This window comes from Cebus imitator, unplaced genomic scaffold (genome assembly GCF_001604975.1).
Source record: "Cebus imitator isolate Cc_AM_T3 unplaced genomic scaffold, Cebus_imitator-1.0 Scaffold199, whole genome shotgun sequence".
In the NCBI taxonomy this organism is placed as follows: domain Eukaryota; kingdom Metazoa; phylum Chordata; class Mammalia; order Primates; family Cebidae; genus Cebus; species Cebus imitator.
The window spans coordinates 7,174,736-7,192,313 of record NW_016107514.1 but is presented as its reverse complement, the minus strand read 5'-3'; the positions used below and the strand labels follow the sequence as shown (position 1 = coordinate 7,192,313).

Below are 17,578 nucleotides of genomic sequence, written 5' to 3'. Positions count from 1 at the left end.
TTTTTAGTAGAGACAGGGTTTCACCATGTTGGCCAGGATGGTCTCGATCTCTTGACCTCGTGATCCACCCTCCTCGACCTCCCAAAGTGCTGGGATTACAGGCGTGAGCCACCATGCCTGGCCTAATGTATCATTCTTAAGTGAGACTTTGTAGTAAAACGCTCATCATTTTTTTTGAAAGAGAGAATATTTTAAATTTTTTGTTTATCAACTCATGCACTTATCATTCGAAAGCACGTTCTTAAATTCTAAGATAATTTAAACTCATCTTTTTACCACATATCACTTCCTTCATTTAATAAAAAAGGAAATAATCTTTCCACAATATCCATAAATTTGTCTTTATAGTTGATAAGAATGAAAAGAGCACAACAAAATATGTAAAGGGTTAGTAAAAATATTTTAGCTATTTCTTCTGTAGTTCTTTCTGTGATACAATCATGAATTAATGTGGTGCATAAGAAAATATTTTAGTTATTTCTTTTGCTGTGCAGAAGTTTTTTAGTTTAATTAAATCTCATTGTCTAGTTTGGGGGTTTCTTTTGCCCGTGCGTTTGAGATCCCAGTCATGAATTATTTGCCTAGACCAATGCCCAAAAGAATTTTCCCTATGTTTTCTTTCAGTATTTTTATAGTTTCAGGTCTTATGTTTAAATTATTGAATCCATCTTGAGTTGATTTTTGTATATGGTAAGAAATAGGAGTCCAGTTTTATTCTTCTGTTTAATTCAGATTTCTCAGCATCATTTATTGAAAAGTGGGTCTTTTCCTCTTTGTTTTTGTCAACTTTGTCAAAGATTAGTTTGCTGTAAATATGTTTTTTGACTACTATAATCTTATAGTATAATTTGAAGTCAGATATTTTGATGTCTCCAGCTTTGTTCTTTTTTCTTAAGATTGCTTTGGCAAAAAGGTTCTTTTTTTGGTGTCATGTGAATTTTAGGATTCTTTTTCTGATTATGTGAAAAATGACACGCTCAATGTACATGCACAATAGATTTATATTTCCAAATAAATATTTTAATATGGACATTTTACAATTGATTTGAATGCCAAACTACTTGTTTCATTTTTAAGATATGAATGCCAGCTCTTGGAATATCACTAATATATCATTCCATTACACTAAGATAGGTGAATGATTCCTGCTTTATAAATAATGTAAATGCAATCTTTTACTTGTAAGATTTATCCAAAAATTCTGAAAATATTTGCTGTTCGTCTTGAGAGAGGAAATAATTTACACACCACACTACTGATAAGAAATTCTTGAAAAGTACATGATGCCTCCACCATTAAGTGGGTGATTTAAGAATTTAAAATATGTGTATATTCTCAGAGTAGGAAGCTATGTAAACAAAATAGTCTCTGTCCTGAAATTAGGTTTATATTTAATATGACACATTTACTTCAGAGCAGTAGGTTTGTGTCAGGAATACCGGAAATATAAGAGTTAAAAAGTAAGGGAAATTTAGGCCTCACTTCTTTTTCTATTTAAAATAACAATTTACACCTCAGAATTGCCAAGACCACTAGTGTGACTGCTTTTGAGTGGAAATGTGGTAAATAAAGGTACTGTTTTATTTTACTTACATGATCACTTGAATAAGATGTTATATTTTTTGTGCATTTTGAAGTGTGAGGCATTAGCAACAGACTTACCATAGTTAAAACCTACTAAAGAGATTTATTTATTTGTCCACTGGGGTAGAAAAAAGCCATTAACATCTAAACAGGGAGATAATAAAGGCTATCGCATTTATGTGTATACTCAAATGGAGCAGTTTTAATTAGTGTCTAACCACCTTTGCATATCTTATAGTTATTGTCTTTCCTCTAAGTACTTTAGATTTCTGCTAAACAAATCCTATAGAATGTCAGCGTATGTACTACCAAGTCATCTGTTGATTTGTTGTAGTTAAGAGAAATGAATTTATATTTTAGTAAACAACAATTTGAAATTGTTTACTCGATAAACTTGATTGTAATATGAATATCGGCACAGTGCAAATACATAATATGGGAAACATGCATATGTCTGTTATGATGGTTTTGTGGTAATCTGGATTCATATGCTGACTATTTACTAACCAGTGAGAATGTCAAGCCTATATAATTCTATCTACTCACCTGAGAAGTAAAAAACACTGGGTTACTAATAGAAAAAGTTCTTTTGTTATTAAAGTTTTTCAATGCCTTTTAAATAACATAAAAACTTAAGGCTAATCTACAATGATATGATCACATTTGAATTTTACAAATGTAAAATATCTCTGCATTCTAATACTAATTTTATCTTCTTTATATAGGGTGAACCTGGAGAAGCAGGGAACCCAGGACCTCCTGGGGAAGCAGGCATAGGTGTAAGTACTGTGTTATTTTACCACAGTGTGCTATTGGTTTTTGAATTTTTTTTTACAGCATTATAAACATGTAACTTAACTCTTAGCTGTGATTCAACTATTTACTTTCCCTTTCCACCCCATTAAGGATAATCACAAATACAAAGCCTTGTTTAATAACTGTGCATATCCTCTGCATATGTAGATTCATAAGCAAATTGAAAGATCATATTTACTTAAGTTAGAACATTAAAATTATGAGCTGTTTACTGTACACATTTCCTTTGATTAACTGTCCATAAAAGGAACAAACAAAAAGTCCTGCTGCCTTAAATAAACATTTTTGAATTGTATTAGGACTATATTATTCTAATTAGTTTAAACTGGGAGTATATTTGCTCACCAGGAAACATTTGACAATACCTGGAGACACTTTTGATATTTAAAAGTGGAGAGCTGGTATCCAGTTAGTAAAGGCCAGGGATACTGTAAGGCTTCTTAAAGGGCACAGAACAGCTCCCCACAGCAAAAATTGTCTGGCCCAATGTGCCAAGGTTAATAAACTCTTATGCAAAACTTGTAAGATAATGCTTTTTTTTTTTTTTTTTTTTTTTAACATTATGTAGGGTCCCAAAGGAGAAAGGGGAGAGAAAGGTGAAGCTGGCCCACCTGGAGCTGCTGGACCTCCTGGTGCCAAGGGGCCACCAGGTGATGATGGCCCTAAGGGTAACCCGGTAAGTGAGTTTGGTCACCTCTCGTGGCATTTATGCCAAACTCACCTTTCAGCTTCTCTTAGATTAGTCATCCTGAGACTCTGGACCATAGTTGCTAAATCTGACTTTTCATCATTTCATATATTCATAAGAATTCTCTATTGAATTAAATCATTAGAAATTTTTTTTTATTTGTTACATCTACTTAATTTAACTTTTTTTTAAAAAAAATTGTACTTTAAGTTCTGGGGTACATGTGCAGATCTTGCAGAATTGTTGCATAGGTACACATGTGCCATGGTGGTTTTCTAAATTTTTGGCAGGAGAAGACAAATATTCTGGCAGATTTTGCCATGACATTAACCTCTTAACCTCCAAAATGTCATAACTTTATAAAAATTTGTTTTTCATTTATTTCTTTTTCTTTCAAAACATCATTTTAGGGTCCTGTTGGTTTTCCTGGAGATCCTGGTCCTCCTGGGGAACCTGGCCCTGCAGTAAGTATCATGGAAAAATTAAGAAATTATTTTGATGGGAATGTTTCCAATTTCTGTATTGTTAATAAAGAAAAACCTAATTACCTAAGTGAACTCCAGGAAACAGAAAGAAAAAAAAAACATAAAAAGTAATTGCAATTTCAGGAAAATCCATATATTGGAGACTATTGCACCAATGTTGTATGATTAAGCTGTTTATGCAACATAGGTGCAAGAGTTGGATTAGGTTCCTAGACTTTCATGGATTGTAAAAACAAATTATCTGAGTAGCATTATTATTATTAATTCAAAGGTACAGGATCTTTGCTTTTCTTTCTCTTCTGTAATGCAAGTCCTATTCAAAACTGTACCATATTTGCTCATGGTGAAAGGATTCACTGGCATTGTACTCTAACAACATCTTCTTTCTTCCTTATATAAAGAGCGTGCTGTATTTTAAATTTGATTTATTAATAGTAGCAGTTTTACAGATTTTTTGTGGGGAGACTGAGAGGTACCACAATATTTTTTTAAATGGTTAAAAGAATATAATGATTTTATTTGTCCATTTAAAAATGTATCTCAAGTGATGGTCTACCATACCTTTTTCCTAATAAGTAGTTTGATTTATTGACACTGAGATATATCTTGCTTCATATTCTCTTGTCTCTTACAGGGTCAAGATGGTATTGGTGGTGACAAGGGTGAAGATGGAGATCCTGGTCAACCAGTGAGTAAATATACTTTTTTTTTTTTTTTAGTCTTTACATAATATCAAAGCATTTTATGAGATAATCAGAACTAATCGGCCTTTCAAGAACATAGCTCTATGTGTATGCACTTGTTCTGAAAGAATTGTCAAAAAAAAATTTGAATTCCAGTTAAAAGTCAATCTTACATGGAGTGTTTCTTATTTGATGTAAATTAAGAAATATAAGCAGTCTTTACAATGAAAAAGCAATCATATCATACTAATGACATTGTCTACTATATCAAGTTTAGATATCTATCCATTGTGTTAAAAAATTAAAACGCTAATAATACCAAAAGAAAAAAGGGTCAAGTTATTGTCCCATCATTAACATGAATTATTTTAATTATGAACCTAAATGAACTTTCAACATAGTATAGATCTTTTTAAAAAAAAATTTGGAATGATACAGGAGTGTACTTTGGCCACATGTAGTTACTTAGGGAGAAAGAAAGGGAGGGCTCTCACTTTGGAGCCAAAGAAAACTATCCCCCAACACAATTTTGTGTCTGGGACCATTCCCACCAGATGCTTAGCTATCACACATACAGGCTTATTCTGTATACAGTAGATAAGACTTGTGGATCATATCTCAGCATGTGTATTAATCCATTATCATGCTGCTATGAAGTACACAGGACTGGGTAATTTATAAAGGAAAAAGGCTTAATTGACTCACAATTCTGCATGGCTGAGAAGGCCTCAGAAAACTTACAATATGGTGGAAGGAGAAGCAAGCATGTCCTTCTTCACAAGGCAGTAGGAGAGGGGAGTACCAAGTGAAGGGGGAAAAGCCTCTTATAAAACCATCAGATCTTATGAGAACTCACTCACTATCACAAGAACAGCATACGAGTAACCACCCCCATGACTCAATTACCTCTCACTGCGTACCTCCCATGACATGGGGATTTTAGGAAATACAAGTCAAGACGAGATTTGGGTGGAGACACAACCAAACCATATCAGCATGTTATATACACCTTGGCATAGAATGTTAGTTTTGACAAGAAGAAATTTAGAAGTAATAGTATTATGGTTTCACAAATGTATGTAATATGAGTTGAATTATTAACCATATGATTAATTAGCTTGCCTGTTTAATGCTTGCCAGATATAAATTAATACATTTTTAAAGTACACAGTTTTACATGAAGAGAATTTGATTCAGTTTATTATAACTATGAATAATTTTCCCATGTAAATTTGCCAGCTCTAACCATAAATATCTAGAAGAAGTTTAGGTATCTGAAATAGGGCTGACATTTTCCGGGAAATATTGACATGTGGAAATGAAGAAAGAGGGTTGGTTTCCATCAAGATTTTGAAAATTTGTGTAGGCCACAAAATAATATCCAATTTCATAAAAGTATTTTTTTTTTTTTACATTTTATAGGGTCCTCCTGGTCCATCTGGTGAGGCTGGCCCACCAGGTCCTCCTGGAAAAAGAGTAAGTTTCTTTAATTCTTTATTTGAAACATATGCACATTAGTCACCATGTATATAAATTTATGTAATGTATGTAAGCTGCAGGCAGCATGTTATAAAGATGATGAAAAATATCATAAGTCCTAACAGTTTTTAAATGTGCCAGATAATAACTCAAATAGAATATATTCTAACTATTTTACTGTCACAATAAAAATGAGAAAAACAACTTCTACTTAAGAAGTTTTCCACTCCTCTGTGCTTAGAACACCCCTTTGTACAAATGTAGTAGATTATTATTAAAGACTTTGGTAGTATCCTGAACATTAACTTCTCATGTAATACATGGGGTTGAGCTGTCAAAAGTCCAGTGCTAACTTAAAACATCGTAAAAACCTGAGTATATCAATAGAATGAGCTCGGGAATCAGTATATAATGTTAAATTGCTTTAAGTTGTCAAACTTCTCTGACTCGGAAACAATATTTTAATGATATGCTATAGCAAAATATAAATAAATAGGCATTGCTGAAAATATTGGCCATAGAAGACCCTAGGAGGTTTACTTTACTGTAAATCTTTTCTCACTGATGCATTATGTTCATAATAAAGCAATCTTGGCAGACCTGCCTCCTGAAGCATCTATCACACCTTACAGTGTTCTTCTGTACCTCCTTCAGTCTATTTTCAAACCGACACATAAATAGAATATGTGATAAACATCAAAATATATTTCTCAGGTTAATTTCCTCTTCAGTAATCAAAAGACACAGCTATTGGGGCCACTACTGTTTTCTAATGTTATCTTTAGTTTACGGGAATTTTTCACACTGAATATCCTCACATTAAACATAGAATGTGAATGGGTTTTACTTTGTCTCCCAGCAATATAAATTTGAATCAATATTTGCAAACATTTCTCTTTGCCAAAAATAAATTTAATTTATAATAAAAACTTGTCTCTGAACACAATTTGCTCTTCATTGGCCAAGTGTATTCTTTTACCTTTTCTCTTATTATTATTATTTTGTCTACAACCCCAAAGCATGGTCTCAGTATAGATTTATCCCCAAACAGCCATGGGGCTGTCATTCTTATAAAGTAATTAGAAAGTGTAACATGATTTTTGATATCTGTTGCCTCTTTCTGCTTGAAGTCCAACTGCTCACAAAACTGTGATGCATAAGTATCTATTATAGTATTTCAGAACTTTGGAAGAATAGTTATATAAAACAGTGGAATGGGTTTACATCCTTCTTGAAACAACAGGAAATCATTTTGTTTCCTTCCCCTGGCCTCAGATGGTGGGATACTATATAATGTGGTTAGTAGAACAATGCAGTCACAATAGCTGACTTTCAACCAATCTCCACCAGTTATTACTTGTATTACATTGGGGAAATTGTGTATTCTCTGTTTCTCAGGGGACCGAACACCAACCCAAGGTTTGGGCTGAATATAAGATAACTCATGTAATACAATAAAAAAGTATTCATATCATAACTGTTGCTGTGTTTGCTCTGAGTTATGGCATAGTTATTATATACTTCTGAGCTCAAGGATTATCATCATACAAGTATAAAGCATGTTGCTTTTGTACAGAGGAAATTAAACCTTGCTTCAAAGCATGGTAGCAACTAGAAAAGGAGAGATTATGTCAAAATTGATTTTGAATATTTTATTATATATATTGGCAGCTTCTCAGCTCATTTCATTACTCAAGTCAAATTCTCAGCAAGTCCTATCTAATCTAGTTTCATTTTAAAATATGTCAAAAATTTGCACATTTATAATTTTTAATATATGTAACTAATTACCATTTGATATTTGAGATGACTTCTCTTAAGGTAGTGATGTGTTAAGAGCTCTCTCATGAACTACAGAGTGAGAGTTTTGGAGTGAATTCATTTCTTTAGCCATTCAGTGGTGGGTCACATGAATCACTCATTTTGAGCACAACTGAGTATTTTTGAAAAATTTTTTAAGTAAATGAATAAAATAACTTATTAAAGAGTATTAATGGAAACATTAAAAAAGGACACATAAAAATGTTGTACGTTAAAACTGTTAAACTGTTGTGTGAAACTATTTTGATATAATAATATTGACACTCTTGATATTATAAACTTTCAAAGTATTTTCAGTAATATTTACTAATTTTTAAATCATGATAATGCAATACATTTTTATTCTTTATTGTAGGATGTTTTAAAATATATTTGTGTTTATTACTTTGGAATCGATAATTAAAAACAGTTATAATTTTAGTGAATAACTCAGACTTCTAGGAAGACATCTCCAAAATACTGGAATTGAGAAAATATCATAGAAAAGTCAGTGCATACACAGAGAGTTAGATTATATATTTATTCTACAACACCAATGTAGATGTGAGTAGTAGAAAGTTCATGTATTTGCTTTCTTATTCATTCATATCTGTTTGACCTCTGCATTTTCTATTAAAATGAGATATAATTTTAAAACACGAGTTAATCCCTGATTCTTAATTCCTGTCACTTATAATGAATGATGCATTTTCATATATTAGAAATGATTATAGTGAAATATACTAGTATATTAATGAAAATATAATGTACACTCAAGTTTAGTTATTTGTTGCTTTAAGAACAGGAAGCTTACTTTTTTAGTACATTTAGTGTTGCTGTAGAGGAATACCTGAGGCTGGGAAATATATAAAGAAAAGAGATGTATCTAGCTCACAGTTTTGCAGGCTTTACAGGAAACATGATGCCAACATCTGCTTCTGGTGAGGGCTTCAGGCTGCTGCCACTCACAGTGGAAGGAAAAGCGGAGCAGGAATGTGCAGAAATCACATGGTAAAAGAGGAAGCAGGAGGGGGAAGGGGAGGTGCCAGGCACATTTTAACAACGAGCTCTCTCAGGAACTAACAGAGTGAGAAGCAACTCACTCCTACCCAGGAAGGGTATTAGTCTGTTCATGAGAAATCCATCCCTATAACTCAGACACCTCCCATTGGGCTCTACGGCCAAGATTTGAAATCAAATTTCAACATGAGGTTTGGAGGGGAGAAATATCCAAATTATAGCAATAATCAATAATTATTTTTCATCAAAAATTAAAGATTATATTTTTTATTAATATAAAGATATTAATATGTAAATTAAAGATTATATTTTATTGATACAAAGATATTAATATATAAGATACTGTTAAATTGTAAACAATTGGTGAAGTTTTCTTTAGGTGTAAATGTCAAATACAATTAGAAGATAGAAAAAATTATGTTACTCTCCTTCCTGCCAATACTTTTAACTAGACAACATGATTAACTTCCCTGTTTAAAATGAATTGGAAAAAAACTTAAAAAAATAAAACTATGAATAACTACATTGATAAGATGGGTAAATAATGAGAAATTAAGATAATTTATTTGCAAAGTTATACTTGATTTTTATATAGATATATAGGCAATGGTGTCATCGAAGAAAAAGCCCAGAAAATATCCAATGGTATATGTAAATCTCATTTGTAACAAATTGGACATTACATATCAATGGAAAGTGGATAGACTATTAAAAAAAAATTCTGCTGGGAGAAAGAATTTTATATATGGAAAAAGATTAAATATGCCTCATCTATCTCATTTCACAGAACTCAATGCCAGTTGATTTGTAATCATAAATGTCAAAGGTAAACTTTGAAATATTTTAGCAAAAATTATTGGAGAATAAATTTTTGAGCTTCAGTTATAAATTCTGATCACACAGGCATAACCAGAAAGGAATAGACTGATGTATCAAATATGTGACTGTTACAATTTCCTATTTATCCAAAAATACTTAGAAGACATTGGAACAAAAAGATCTGATCAGGAGAAAATATTTCTAATATGCAGGAAACTTGCACAGAATAAATTGTTCAAATATCTAAGCATTTCTCACAAATTAGAATGGCAAGAAAAAAAAATAGAAAAAATATGCCAAAGGCATGAAAAAGTATTTGACACAAATACCCATGAAACATGAAAAAATGTTTTTAGAAGTCAGAAAAATGTGCCAGAAATTACATTGAGATACTGTATCACATTCATCAATTAACAAAAATATACTCTGACAAACCAAGTATTGGGAAGAATGTTTTCAAAAACCAGTGAAGATTACTTGTTGTGAATTACTAGGTACTGCCACTTTAGGGAAATAGTTGTATGTTACCTAATAGAATCTAACATGAACTTTTTCTACCATCTGGTAATTCCATTTCTAAGCACATATCCTAGATGACATTTTTTACATATTCACCAAAAGACCGAAAGAAGAATGTTGTGGTATCTTTGTTAATAATACCTGTAGACAAAGATAAGTTAATTGAGGTATATTCAAAAACTAAAATGTTATAGGCAATAAAAGTGAATATACTACAGATGGATATTCTGGATATGTTATGGATAACATAGATGAATCCCAACATCTAATATTAAATGTCAAACAGAATAAATATATGTATGTGTATACGTATGTCTTGTGTGTGTATGTGTATATAATGTTGAACTGGAAAGATTATATTTCATTATTTCATTTATATAATATGCAAAGTTGTTAGGACATGTTTAACATTTAAACATAAGTGGTAAACATGATAAAGAAAAGTAAGGTAATGATTAACAAAAATTTAGGATGGTAGTTATTTCTGTGGAAAGAAGTGCATTGCAATTGTTACAAGTGGTATTTAGGAAGCTTCTAAGTTAGTGATACTGTACTGTGTTATCTAATGCATTTGCATGTTGAAAGCCTAAAATAATATAATATTGAGTCATTCTAGTATATGTTCTTCAGCATTATTAGAAAGTGTGTTAATGGAGTTCGCTGTGATTTTTGATAAATTATTTTAAAATAACCTCATAAAATTTTAGTGCTGTTCTATCCTCTCTTTTTAAATTATAATTTACAGAAAGATGATAAGCTATTTTAATCCATTCTAGTCACTTGGTAAACAAAATTGGAAGACTTTGTATTCATGAATTAATAATAACATGAGGACTGTGGTGGCTATGCATTGCTTACAAAGCTATTCATATTCATTTTGATGTAGCAGAAAAATCAACCCTAGGTCAGCCTGACTGAGCAATAATGTGCAGATTTTTCTGTTTTAAAATATGGCAACAATAAATTGAAACTGAAAGCCATTTAACACAATATGTTAAATTGTTTTCTATATTAGGTTTGGATAAACTGGCATGCTTAAATGCTTTTGTCTGTTTTACAATAATCTATTTTCTTCACCAGAGTAAAATATATTGTAATGATGTGAAAAATCACTCTTACGTCAACAATCTTATTACTAAAACTATGATTTGTTCTGATTTAACACTAGCAATTAATGCTTGCACTCTTAATTTACAGCCTGCAACACTATTTAGTCAATAGCTCTACCTCAACCTAAACAAATAGGTGGCTTATCTTGAAAAAAAAGAAAAAGAAGGAAATGGAAACACAGGCCGAGTGCAGTGGCTGACACCGGTAATCCCAGCACTTTGGGAGACAGGCAGGAGTATTGCTTATGCCCAGGAGTCTGAGACAACATAGTGAGGCTCCTGTCTTTACAAGAACTTTAAAAAATTACCCAGATGTGATGGTGCCTGCCTGTAGTTCCAGCTACCTGGGAGGCTGAGGTGGGAGGATTGCTTGAGCCCGGGAGGTTCAGGCTGCAGTGAGTCATAATTGTTCTACTCTACTCCAACCTGACCAACAGAGGGAGACCCGCTCTCAAAGAAAACAAAAAGCAAATCCAAAAATTGAAGCCCAAATTATTTGCTAAGATCATTTGCAATCTATAAACTGACACCCCTTTTATCTTAATTTCACTACAAAGTAGACCAGAATGCTGTTGCATCAGAATCAGAAAGAATTGCTTTCAAAACCTTGCTACCTAAAAATGTGACTTGGGATAAGTTAATGTATTTGAGTCTCACTTTTCTCATTTATAAAGGGGGAATACCAACTAATTTACAGTGCTGAAGTAAGGACTAAATTAAATTTAGAAAATGTATATTTAAAGCACAAAGCCTAATACTTGAATTTGCCAAGATCTCAAACAGTGGATGTTATTATTAAGCATTGAATAAGGGTTTCAAATTGTGGTATTATTTATAAACTAAATGAGCTTATTATTACGTAAAAGGTAAAGACAAAAAGGAGTAAAATATTTTCTTCTAATGTCCAAGTTGTTTACATTAAAGAAAAGCACATCAGCAATAAATTCTTGGTAAACCTAGTTTTGTTTATTATTGAATTATGCTTTGTTGTTTGAGTTCAACAGTGACCAATATTGAACTAATTTGGTGATACACATACAAAAAGGATATAGAATATTAATTAACTGCACTTTCAAAGTATACTATATTGTAATTTTAAAGAAATTTATACTTATAATCATAATATAAATTAGTTATTCCTTGGTACAAATTCATGTGACATATATGGTAAAGAATTTCCTATGAGAACAATTGCCAAAATTAGAAGCATTTAAACTCATGACAACTGCACATATTTTTTAATAGAATTGATTTGTTAAACAATAGAGATTTAAGACCAGTTTAAGAAATAATCAAGTTTTTAAACTAAGTCAATTTAGAAGGAGGTATTTGGTCATGCCCGTGGATCCCAGCACTTTGAGAAGCTGAAGAGGATCACTTGAGCTCAGGAGTAGGAGACCAGCCTGGACAAAATGGCAAAACCCTGTCTCTACAAAAAAAATACAAAAGTTAGCCAGATATGATGGCATGAGCCTGTAGTCCCAGCTATTCAGAAGCTGAGGTGGGAGAATGGCTTGAGCCCAGGGGTTTGAGGCTGGAGTAAGCCAAGATCACAGGGCTGCTCTCCAGCCTGGGCAACAGAGTGAGACTCTGTGTCTGAAAGAAAAATGAAAGCACTGTATATCAGTGAGATCACTCTGTTTATACACTGTACATATGTAAGGTCACTTTGTCACTTTGTCTAAAGCATGGATGATCATAAAGCATCTAATAATAGAGGGGTGTAATGCAGAGTGAATTCTATGAATTGAAACTGATTTGAGAACACTGACACCACAAACCTTTGTGTTCAGTCGGCAGACAGCAATGTCTGATGCAGCAATCAATTTAATACCACTTTTGTGAAAATAGTGAGAACATATTCATATGCAGTAAGGTAATATCTGTTACACAGGCTTGTGGTTTGGTTGACTACAGAATTGACTTACAATCTGTTTCCCTTTACTTCATCTAGAAATGTTAATCTTAAATTAGCTTTGTATATATTTTGTGGAAATTAACATTTCTCAGATCCTTACTTTCCCACTGTGGAAACAATAAAAATATAACCCTTTTTATAGTATCTTATGACAAAAGTAGCAATGAAAAGAAATGTGTTAAAAAGTATCACCACTTTTTTCTGTGATTAAATCTAATGCATGTGTGATAATACAACTTCCTGATAAAATATTGATCACAACATAGTGAGTGGCAGTGATACTGAGCAAGAACTTTCTAATGGTTATTAAGCAAGTAGGAGAATTACATTATCATTTGTAGTGCATGTACTTTCTGTCATGCATTTGTAATACTTGAGAATGAGTGCATATTTCCCTAAGGCACTAGAAGATTTTACAGCTTGTTTCAATAAGACATGGAATTTTAATACTAAAGTTATCATTTTAGCTACTTCCATGCCCTTTCACTGAAAAAAAAAAAAATCTAGAGCTGAATAAAATAATTTAAGCATTATAACCCAAAAATGCACATATTAAATGGAAATTCAAGTTCAGCTCATATTGCCAAAGGAAAGTTCATAATAAAAAATTAAAACAGTAACTGTTATTATTAATTGATTACAATGACAGATGAAGTTTTAATTTACTATGCACATACCCATTATATATATCATATAGTGTATATATATATATATATATATATGTGCCATATATATGAACGTACAGTACGTGTGTGTATATATATGTATATATGTGTATATATATTTTTAGTACTATATATGTAGTATTAATTCAAATTTCAAATTCAGACATTTTCTTTTACAAAATCCTTTGAAAAATTCTTATATAAATGTATAGGTAGAAAATACATTGTAATAATAAAATAAATCATAAACCCACTTAAAATTTCTGTTTGGTACAAAACTTTGCCTTCCAAGTAAGGTCATTATGAAAACAAGGTCTGCGTTTAAATTGGGAACCACTACAGAGTTATACACCCCTCTAGGAGATTCAGAGTCCAAGAAGAGTATTAAAGGATCTGAAAATATTGAATCAAATTTATTTATTTCTAAAATATTTTAAATATTAGTGTTTCCAATACTGTTTGGGAAAATTGTTCTAAAATTTCTTAATGTGGGAAACAAAAATTCTGGTTCATTTAATATGTTCAAAAATGTTTGTTTATCCAAATAACTAATTTAATACTAAATTTGGCATCTAACATTAAAAAATTAAGATCTCCATATGCCAAATCTCTGCTTTTCTGAAATTCTCTTCTTTCCTCCCCAAATCTTAAGCCACCATATCATCATGCACCCTAATATTCTGCCTCTGTACAGCAAGACAAATGCACAGATGCTTAGCTACTAGCCTAAGTGAACTACTAGCAGGTCGGTAAAGCGTGTCTGTACTCTCCATTCTTATTCCTTTAAGCATGCATCTGGGTGATCAGAAGATAAAGTGTTAGAAGAAACCATTCTTCTCTGATCTACCCACACTGTAAGATTCAGATCAGAGAGTAGGTTTTTAGGAAAATCCTCTGTACTGCCCAACTGAATCATTGTATCTATTTTGTACACTGATCTCATCTTTGTTCATTTTACAGTGTACTATTTGTTAATTTTTGTATCTGTACTATTTCTGTGTAAATTCTATGAATTCCTTAGGGATTTAATTTTACTTGTTATTTATATGCATAGCTGATTTCTGGACTATAAGGGATATTTAAATGTGACATGAGTGGAAAAAATTAGCAAATTATAGAATTATACTATAAAACTTGAATAGTGGAAAGAAGATCAGATTAGGTGCTTTATATGAAGAATAGTTCTCATGAGTAGAAAAATCTTTTATAACAATAACTACTGGTGGAGAATTAACTAAGGCCTATTTTAGTGTGTTATGTTTTATGAGGTATTTTTCAATAAGAACCCTCATTTACTTCGTGAAAGTACAATAAGCGCTCACCAGATTGTTTCTCCTCCTCCATTTATGCAAATAGATGAGGAATAAATTATTGGGACAAGAATTTGTCCACAGGCATTGTCTTTGTGCCACTATCGCAGAATACCACATGTGAACACAGATTTGCTGGCTGAAGGATGGGACATCCAAGATTGAGTGGCCACATTTTGCAAGGGCTTTGTTGCTTTGTCATGCCAAGGTGGAAGGACAAATTGCTAGCAAGAAAGCAAGATATCAAATTCACAGCCTCAGGTTTTTTTTTTTTTTTTTTTTTTTTTTGAAACAGACTCTCGCTCAGTCGCCTAGGCTGGAGTGCAATGATACGATTCAGCGCACTGCAACCTCCGCCTCCTGGGTTCAAGCAGTTCTCCTACCTCAGCCTCCCAAGTAGCTGGGATTACAGGGATCCACCACTACGCCCAGCTAATTTTTTGTATTTTTAGTAGAGACGGGGTTTCACTATGTTGGCCAGGCTGGTCTTGAACACTTGACCTCAGACGATCCACTGACTCGGCCTCCCAAAGTGCTCGTATTACAGGCATGAACCACCATGCCCGGGCGCCTCAGCCTTTTTATATTCGTTATTAATCAATTCATAAGCTCTCATGTCCTTAGCACCTCCTATTAGGTCCTACTTCCCAGCACTGTGTTGGAGATTAAGTTTTTAGTGCATGCTTTCTGGGGAACACATGAGTTTTTCTCTAAAGGACACTTACTACTCTCAGAAAAAGTATATCTGCTTTCATCCTAGTTTGTCTGAATTTTTTTGTCATCTGGAAAACAATATAAGGAATAAATAAAATTGGAAAAATGAGAAAAAGAATAGAACAAAGTCATTTAATAAAAATTTTTTACTATGACAGATATTTGTTCACAGAAGGAAGAAATTATTTAGGGACAAGGAACCCTTTATTTTAATTGGAATTTAGTTCTGTGTTGTCGTTTAGTTATGTTAAAATTCTCTAGGCTCTTCTAATTTAGATTTTCTTTTTTCTTTGAGGTAAAAGTGAAGTTTTCATTCTGGTTTTTAGACAATAGATATAGATGCGTTGCTTTTTAAAAAGCCAGGTATTGATAAATCTTCTCTACTATAACCTTCATGTTTGTAAATGCAATCTTTTGAGGTTAAGACTACATATCATCATGTTACTTGTCTAAGGAAAAGCTGTCATTGAATAAGGAAAATCTATTATTTTGTTGAATAACATTATTTCTATTTCTAAAATAATAATCTTTATGATTGTTGTATCTACTTTGCATATGTTATTATTTAAATATCACACCAAAATAATTTCTGGCTTAACATTTTAACAGAACAAATGTGAAATTTATGATCCAATACAGAATTCCTTTTGCATAAATATGAAACTTTAAAGATGCCCTTTCAAATTTTAATGTATATATTTTGGTTAACATATCTGAGGGAAGTCAAGAGACTTCCCAGATAATTTATACATTTCTTATCTTTGAATTGAGTTACAATGAATGTCAAATAATAGATAAAGTTATAGGAATGATATTGAGAGAATAATTACTAATGATGTTATCATTGACTCTTTCTGAGATAAAATGAGTTCATGAAATTCTGTAGAGTTCATAGAATCGATGAAGTGCTTGATACTCATTTTATTCACTTTTACTTTTTGTGTAGATTCCTGGGGTACAGTACAAGTGCAAATTTGCTATATTGATATTGCATCATGGTGAAGTCTGGGCCTAAATTGCATGCATCACTGAAGCCATGCACGTCGTACTCACCAAACAAGCCCCCATCATCCACCTCTATTGACACTCAGTTTAAAATAGTGTATAAAAGGATGGAATATATTCACCATTAGAATGTTAATATGGCATCTGAAAAGGAAAAGTTATCCTCCTGCCTCACTTTGTTCTCACAAGTTAACACCAACATAACTATTGTCTGCAACCACCAAACCTGACCTCAGTTAATGATTTTGAGCACAATTTATTACAAAAATTGAAGTAAACAACTGGAAAACAAGAGAGTATGATGGGAAAAATGAAAAGCAGTTTCCTGGTGATCACTAAGTTTCTTTTTCAGTCTTTCTGTACTCATGCTTTTGGATGGCATCTAAAGTGTAATTTTTTTTTTTTTCCATTTTACTTCTAACATTAGGATTTAAAAAGTGATATTGACTTTCATTTTACTTATTTATGTGCTTATGTAGTTCTCAAAAATGAAAATACTGTATCTATTGACCTTCATAATTTGAAATATTGTGTTTCTTTACTTAACTATGTGACCCTGTAAGAATGAATGAACATATTCATATTCTAGGATTAATAAAGGGGCCACTCTTATAAACCATATGAGAATACAAGTAAAATCTCACACATTAAATAATTTTCTAAAAATATAATAAATGATATCTCAGTGTTTTTCACACTCATAAGTGATATCTCAGTATATAACTCATAATTTTAATTCATCAGCATTTCTGTAAAAACTTTTTTACACTTTTTTATATTGTTGTGAAATGATTGTAGTATACTTAATCTGTGCTGTTTTTCAGTATTCTAAGAGGAAATTTGTACATAAAATGGGTTTTGATTTTCATTATTGTGTTTTAAACCAAATGATAGAAAACTACAATTTATTAATCTGTTACAAATTAAACTTTAGTGTTTTTTGTTTGTTTATTTGTTTGTTGTT

At 32.0% G+C, this 17,578-nt stretch overlaps 1 protein-coding gene across 3 annotated transcripts in view; it reads left to right on the top strand.

Annotated features, from left to right (window-relative positions):
• The window catches only part of COL11A1 (collagen type XI alpha 1 chain), a 213,219-nt gene that overhangs the window by 170,748 nt on the left and 24,893 nt on the right, over positions 1-17,578 (top strand). For all 3 annotated transcript variants that reach the window (XM_017547609.2, XM_037745410.1, XM_017547607.2), the window contains 5 exons: positions 2,310-2,363; positions 2,969-3,076; positions 3,499-3,552; positions 4,208-4,261; positions 5,679-5,732. In XM_017547609.2, coding sequence (XP_017403098.1) covers positions 2,310-2,363; positions 2,969-3,076; positions 3,499-3,552; positions 4,208-4,261; positions 5,679-5,732 — 324 coding nt within the window. The remainder of the gene's footprint in view (positions 1-2,309; positions 2,364-2,968; positions 3,077-3,498; positions 3,553-4,207; positions 4,262-5,678; positions 5,733-17,578) is intronic.